The sequence below is a fragment of the Plasmodium vivax genome, genomic scaffold, assembly GCF_000002415.2.
Source record: "Plasmodium vivax scf_7148 genomic scaffold, whole genome shotgun sequence".
Taxonomy (NCBI): Eukaryota; Apicomplexa; class Aconoidasida; order Haemosporida; family Plasmodiidae; genus Plasmodium; species Plasmodium vivax.
In genome coordinates, this window is record NW_001849957.1 from 2,259 (window position 1) to 10,105 (window position 7,847).

The 7,847-nt window shown below is 27.9% G+C and overlaps 2 protein-coding genes across 2 annotated transcripts; one reads left to right on the plus strand and one right to left on the minus strand.

Annotated features, from left to right (window-relative positions):
- Nucleotides 1-527: 527 nt before the first annotated feature.
- Nucleotides 528-1,778, minus strand: PVX_107230 (hypothetical protein; the record flags this gene model as incomplete). The annotated part of the gene is made up of 1 exon (XM_001612521.1): nucleotides 528-1,778. The coding sequence occupies one exon, from the start codon at nucleotides 1,776-1,778 to the stop codon at nucleotides 528-530; it is 1,251 nt and encodes a 416-aa protein (XP_001612571.1).
- A 2,107-nt stretch (nucleotides 1,779-3,885) lies between these two features.
- PVX_107235 (variable surface protein Vir12-related) lies at nucleotides 3,886-5,891 on the plus strand (the record flags this gene model as incomplete). The annotated part of the gene is made up of 3 exons (XM_001612522.1): nucleotides 3,886-3,912; nucleotides 4,043-5,581; nucleotides 5,709-5,891. 3 exons carry the CDS (start codon nucleotides 3,886-3,888, stop codon nucleotides 5,889-5,891), a joined length of 1,749 nt encoding a protein of 582 aa, XP_001612572.1.
- Nucleotides 5,892-7,847: the final 1,956 nt, after the last annotated feature.

A 7,847-nucleotide genomic window follows, 5' to 3' on the forward strand; every position in this document is an offset into this window, starting at 1 on the left:
ATTTTATTATATTTTTACGAATTTGTAATAAGAATAATATCAAAGTACATAACTTTCATTTTTTACATGGATCTCCCTCCAAGAATAAATTATTCTAAGGGGGTGTGATAAAAATGAAGATGAAGTTCGTTGATAACATCCATCTTTTAGAGAGTATTCACTTTTTGTATCCTTTTTTTTTGTTGTTTTTTACCTCTATTAGCATGTACAAGTGTATCATGATTTGCCATTTGGTTAACATTTGACTCATTTGTCCCAACTGATTCTGATGGACCGGTATCAGTTTCCCTTAGTGCTTGTCCATTATTATCAGATGCCCTTTGCAAAATATCTGCAGTATTACCTGTAGAAAAAGCCATATCAAAAAGGAGAATTTCCTTTAGTATGTATTTCTAGAGTATTTTTAAGTTTCGATATGTCGTCAATTATAACTCATACGTCATTTTACGATTAAAAATAGTATTATGCATAATTAACACTGTCAAAGTGTCCACTAACAACATTAGGCACTTTATTGTCAAGGGAAATTAATAATACAATTCACCAAAGTTTTCTGAAGAAAATGTAGACTTACCAGCATCAGGCACAACACCTAGATATTTTTTACAAGGAGCAACTTCACCGCGTGCTTCATCGCAATTAGATTTTCCATCAGTACATACACAACTAGTAGATTTAACATGAGAAGGTGCATGACCAGATTTATCTACAGAAACTCCATCCACAATGACACTGCTACCCGATTCTTCGGTAACAATATCTTCACTAGCAGGGGATTCTCTATCTTTATCTACATCAACAGGAGCTTTATCACCAAGAGTGCTAGGAGCAGTATGAGGAACAGTAGAAACTAGATCACCAGTTGCCCTACCAGGTATGTAAGTGACATCACCTCTATCACCTGCTTTTTGATCTTCAAAGATTTTACTCGCAGCTGCTTGCCGAACAGGGTTATTATTATCTGAAGTGTGATTACCAGCATGGAGATCTTGAATATCGCCTTTACTTAAATGCTCTACTTGAGTAGTATTATCTGAATTGGATTCCCCAGAGGATGAAGTTTGTGAGGGAAGATCACTTGCTTGAATACCTAATTCACTGCTTGAGAGAGTATCGGATGCCGATACAGGTTGGGATAACTGTTTTTCTTCTACATTTGTGCTAGAATGGTCATTATCTATTTGTTTAGATTCCTTTACTTGGGTCATGTCCAAATTATCGGGAGGTTTAATATCACCTTGACCCTGAGGACTTTCTTTTGTTTGTTTTGTTACTTCTCCCTGAGCATGGCTTGAACTTTGTTTTACAATACCTTCTCTTTGCGAACTTTCCAATTTAGGTGTTCTTGCGTCCACTCCCAACTGGGATTTACCATTCACTGTTTCAGCTCTTTCATTTTTACAACCACTTCTTCCGCAAGCTTCTTTTGTTCCGCTTTTTAATACAGATCCTTTGTTGGCAGAAGGAATATATTTTTTATTGCATTCAGGAATTTCGGGACATTCCTCTATAAAATCCTTTATATTGTCATTTTGAATTAATTTAACAGTTACTAAATTTTTAACGTAACAATGATTTAATTCTCTATCTTTTTCTTTTATATTTTTTTTTATTATATCACACCTTTTACAGAATTCTCTTTGATTACTTTTACTTAATGCTTCTATTTGCCTTACAAACTCATTTCGATATCTTGAATAATCACTTATGCATTTAGGCTGTATGTATCTTTTGATAAGATCACTACTAATCCTGGATGTTCCAGCCCAACTCGACATTATTCTTTATTATGTAGTTTTCCCTTATTCTTATTTTAAATAAATAATTTGGCAGAATAATTTATGTGTTTGTGTAGACACATTTGCAACATGGGATTTTAAAATTTCGTATTATGTTTTTAGATATTTACTATTCGGGATGTATAAATAATTAAAATAATAAATGTTATAAATATGTTTTACCAAATCAATAATATTTTTCAACAGTTATCATATTAATAATTTATTTAATAAAAATTTCACAATTCTTTTTTGTAATGGCAAGTGTAATCTAATTAGTCACAGTAACTTATGTTTACACTATTTTGTTACATTTTTAAGTTTTACTTAAATACAACTCCAGTGCGATATATATAAATGTGAAGATTTGTAATTAATTCGTGGTAGAGTATACATGGGCTTCTACAGTTCATATATACTGAACAAAAACAAATAAAATAACCAAGGTTGGAAATTTTTAAGTAGCAATTACAAGTGAAATATTGATGATTCTGGAAATTATTGTTTACATATATGTGCATGTATTCTTTTCCTTTAGTGCTAAGAAGAACATATGTTTATTGTTATTTATATTTGCCTTTATAACTCTCGTATTACTCGGTTATGGTATAACATATTATATTTAAAATCTAGTGATGTTCTATTTTGTTTCCAGATAAAACCTTTAGTGGTTAAGCATTTGTACAGCTGTCATAAATAATCTGATTTAATTTTGAGTTTCGTAGAGTTACATATAAATATAACTAATGAATAGTTTATGAATTACAAGCTGGTTTATTATTTCGAAAACGACTTGCCCTTTAATATGTCTATATTAATAATTAAAACGAATTCCATAACTGTAGCGCTTCAAAATTAAGAGTTAATGTTTTTCTCGTGTGTATAAATCTTACTAAATTTTTTAGTAGCCTTTTTATTGCATATATATTTATATATGTTTACGTATTTTTGCAATCATTGCAAAATTTTTATGGAAGAAATCTTTATATTATTATACAATCTAGTTTAAAAAATATATAACAGTAAATAACAACTATTGAAGTAAATATTTAAGTTTATTGTACATATTTTAAAAAAGTTTAACATATATGAGAATAAAAAATGATGACATTTTAAGTGCTAAAAAGAAGAGAAAAATTACTAAATAGTGCCAACTATTTCTATGGAAACATACAAATTTGTTTAAACATAAATAAATATACATAAACCAGAAAATACCAAGAAATGTGGATGTTTATATACATAATTTTGTTCAACATTTCGTGCGAGATAATATTCAAAAATGAGGTTCAAATTTAGAAATCTTTGCTTTTTTTATGTTATTTTTCTTCAAACCTTTTTTATCAAAAAACACTTTAGAACCACTAAAAAGTAGTATTTTAGTATAAAAAAATTAAAAGTTCAGATGCATTAATTATTTAACATTTTTTAGATACAAATTTTGTGCGAAAGTGTATTTTTAGGAAAATTTTTATAATATGCTATAAGGCATATTTTATAGAATTTAGGCGTAAATTAAGGTATACCTTTTATAATTCGTGAAAAGAACAACAAAAAGATAAATTAAAAAAACGATATTCTTTGAAACGAAAAAAGCATTGTTATCGTCATACATTTTTATAAAATTAAATAAATATTTTTAAGTAAAAAGGGGATTTTCATGTAGACAACATTTATTAAGTAAATGGGGTTGAATTAACATAACAGCTTCAATGCAAATTGTGGTTTCATACTGTGCCGATTTAATATTATATGTTCTATTTCGCATTGCAAAGCGCATCTACTATATTTTGTTTTAATGCATCAAAATTTTTAAAAAAAGAATTTGTTGTAGAATATTATGCTTTGTATGAAATTATTTTTTTTTCTATTTTCCGTGAATATTATGCCTGAGGAAGGTAAATTTGGTATAATCATAGTAGGATGCAATAATAGCTTGATCAAAAACATGGGAGCATACTAAATTAGAAAACATGTATTATTTTAAAAACTAATATAGAGTAATGCAAAATATATCAATAGATCAAGCGTTTTAATGTTTCCTATGTCCATATATATCTAATTATGACATTCATTATTACATAGAGTTAATACATAATATATCAAGATGGCACTTTCATCTGAGAAAAATTGGGTACACTTTTACCATATAACTTGCTTATTATTTGTATATTATATGTTATTATAAATCTTATAAAATGTATTATATTTAATGAAAAAGTATGTTTACATAAAAATGTTTACTTTTTCAACAAAAATCACAGGTTGAAGTACTGCAAAATTTGCCGTCATATAAAGAATATGAAAAATTGGATAAAGTAGACATTAAAAATGAAAACAGTAGTCATTGTAATGATCTAGGAAGTACAGATGAAGGGGATAAAACGCTTTGTAAAAAGATAGTACAAAATTTAAACCAATTATCTGCATTAAAGGATGATGAGAATCTTGATAATAGTTGTTATTACTTTCAACATTGGTTCTTTGATAATATAGCGAAAAAATATTATGATGGAGATGAAAGGGGTAATAATTATCCTGTTGCTGAAAAACTTTATAATATAGTATCAGAAATTACTCCAGTATCATCTAAAATGGAACCATGCAAATGTTATGAATCTGGTTATCCTGATGTTTGGAAAGAAGAGAAACATTTGCACGACTATTTTGAAAATCACAAAGATATTAAATGCAACGATTCTGATAAGTCTAAGTGCGAAAAATATATCCAATATGTTACTTATATTAATACTTTATTCCAAGAAAAAGTAGATAAATGTTGTGATGGAGAAGATCTGGATGAATATGGATTTTGTGAACCTTATTTTAAATGCGAAAATAAGTACAGTCCTCAAGATTTATTAGCTCAGTTAAAAAAAGAACTTCAGGAATTAGGAAAGAAAGCGGAGGCACCACGTGACGGAGGTACAGGTGCAGTAGAAGCTGGTAAAGCGCCAGGAAGTGGAGCGGAAGAACGAGAAAAGAAGACAAAGGAAGAAGTAACTGCGGAAGCAACGGGAAAGGAATCAAAAGAAAAGTTAGTAGCTGGAGAAGTACCTAAGGAAAAAGCAGCAGATTCCCTAGCACAATCTGCACTGGAAAAAACTATACCCACACAACCAGCAGTACAAGGATCTGTAGGGTTGAAACCTGGTGAATCAGAATCTAGAGAAGAACCTGCATCTGCAAAACTCGTAGGGAAAAAACCACCAGAAGAAAACCCCATAGCGCCTGAATCTGGAGGGGCAAAACCTGCACCGTCAGAAGGTGCACCTGCAAAACCTGTAGCGACAAAACCACCAGCAGCAGGACCCGTAGCGGTAGAATCTGAAACCGTAACTCCTGCAATGGCAGAATCTGGGAAGGCAAAACTTCGAGAAACAAAACCTGCACCTGCAAAACCCGTGGCGGCAAAACCCGTAGCGTCAAAACCTGAAACGGAAAAAGCTAAAGAGATAGTAGCTGAAAAGGAAGCAACTAAAGAGATAGTAGCTGAAGAGGAAGCAACTAAAGAGACATTAGTTGAAGAGGAAGCACCTGAAGAGGTAGTTGATGAAACTACGAATACTTTGCAACCAGAAGAACCTTTGGGTCCCCCACCAATAGAGAGCGCTGAACAGGATGTTCATGTGATATCATCTCATAATACAGAGCCTGCAAGCAACGCGCTTCCTCTGACAATTACGGATACCCCTAATACTTTAGGAACTGCACATGAAGGGTTGGACTCAAATTTTTTTCGTAACATCATCATGGCTGTTGCAGTACTTGGAAAAATTTTCTTCCTTTTCTACTACAACAGGGTAATTGCACATTCGATTTTGTGAAATATGAATGTTGTGTTATTATCTGTAATATGTTTTAATTTTAAATGAGTTGTTACAAAGTTAACATATTTTTATACCTCTTACATATTCATTTATGTATCAGTCTTCAAGATTGGAATCAAGCTTACGCAAAAAAAAACGTAAAAAGGGAAAAATATTTGAGCATAATTACTACGAAGAGTATGAAAAGGAGTTAGAAATGTATGGTTCTGAGGAAACGTTTTTAGATTCTGAAACGGATCGATTATACTTGAATTACCATCCTGATCAAGACTCATATTATTAATTAGGCATATAAGGTGAAGACTTATATAATAGTTATTATAATAGGAAATATTAGTAAAACCTATTTTGTATTTATTATTATTAGACATAGTAAAACGAAAACGATGATATATATATAGAAATTGTACTAGTTCTTATGTAATTTAAAAATCATCCAAATGTTTTATTTATCGCGAGAATATTTGGAAGATATTAAATTATGTAAATAATGCAGATACTAAAAATGATGCGATTTTTAAATTAAATAGCACGTTATTAATTTAAGTATTATTTAAATATCAACAATATTATAGGGGCTAAAAGCTTAATAAATGTTTTAAAATATAAATACGTCTACTGTATATGTATGGAATATCATTTAATAAAGAAAATTCTTAGGACGATGTAAAAAAAATTAAACGAATGATACAAATCTTTTAACTGGATAATATATATATATATATATATATATATAATTAATTAAAACATGTTGCACAATGATGTGGAATTTTATATAAACATTTTTAGACTATGTTAATTATTATATTTAACTAGCATAAGGCAATATAGCATTTAAACCTGTATTTTCATATATGTTTTTTTGTCAATATAATGTATAAATTAAGAATTAATACTTTTTTTTTTCGTTATTTTATTTGTTTTAAAATATGTTCCTTTTTTTTTGTATAACCATTTTACTGCTTTGATAGCATAATTATTTGTTATATTTTGTTTATGATTAAAATATGTATATATATATTTTTTTAATATCAAATTTCCTATTTTTAAGATAAACTAATTCTATGCATGATAAAGCATCTTATAGAAACTCAAGCTATAATATTATGTGAATAAGTAAAAAAATAGTTTGTATTATAACTAGGGATGTATTTGTCATATTCATTACCTTTAGTTGATTATATGAAATAAATATAAGCATATTCATTAATATAGGAAAAAAAATTAAATATGGAATATACTAAAAATATGAAATATAAAAGTATTATCATTTGGTGTCCAAAAAGAAAAAGATCATGACACCCATTATATTGTAAATATAAACAAAAATAAGGATATGGTGTTAATACTATTTTCCTTTACTTATTATTTCAATGCTCAAGAATTTTAAAAAAATTATTCATGGCATTGCGTAACAGTCCTTATGGTTATATTATGTTTTCTTTTATTTTAAATGACTAAAAAATATTCCTTTTAATATATTTTTAATATGAAATTAGAAATTTAGGTTTATTTATTATATAACGATATAAGATAATATTACAATCAATACGAAATCTAATGCTTCGCATAAAAGATTAATTCTTTATGTTTTCTATTATATAGTGGAGAATACAGTATTTTTCCTTTAAAAATAAATTATGGGAAAAATAAATTTTCAAGCATATGTATTTAAAAAATTCAGTAACTCATATTTGTATTCGGATAAGTTTAATATAAATGTACTTAAAAAATTATAAATAATTTTATTATATAAAAAAATAATGAAAAATGAACAGCAGTACATTAATTATAATAAGGAAATACATAATGATAAAAACAATTTATGTTACTGATATTTACTAAAGGAAAAAACGTAATTCAAAAAAATAAGGAATACATAAATTATTTATTTTATTCCGAATAACATATATATGTAAAATGAAGGATATGTATCACAGAAAAAATTTAAAAAAAAATAAAAAATTTCAGGGCTTATTAACATTTTAATATATGGAGTAATAGCAAATTTATTTTAGGAAAATGTGTCAATTTTTAACATATTCATTTATATAAATCGTAAATAATTTTTTTCTCCATTTAATGTGTGTTTGAAAATTTTTATTATAGCGTATTCCTTATGAATCCAAATATTTTACCGCTAAATATATGACAGAATTGTACATTACTATAAAAATACCATATTAAATGATAAAATAAAGATGTATGTTAGGATTTTTTCATAAAAAGGAAATTCAGA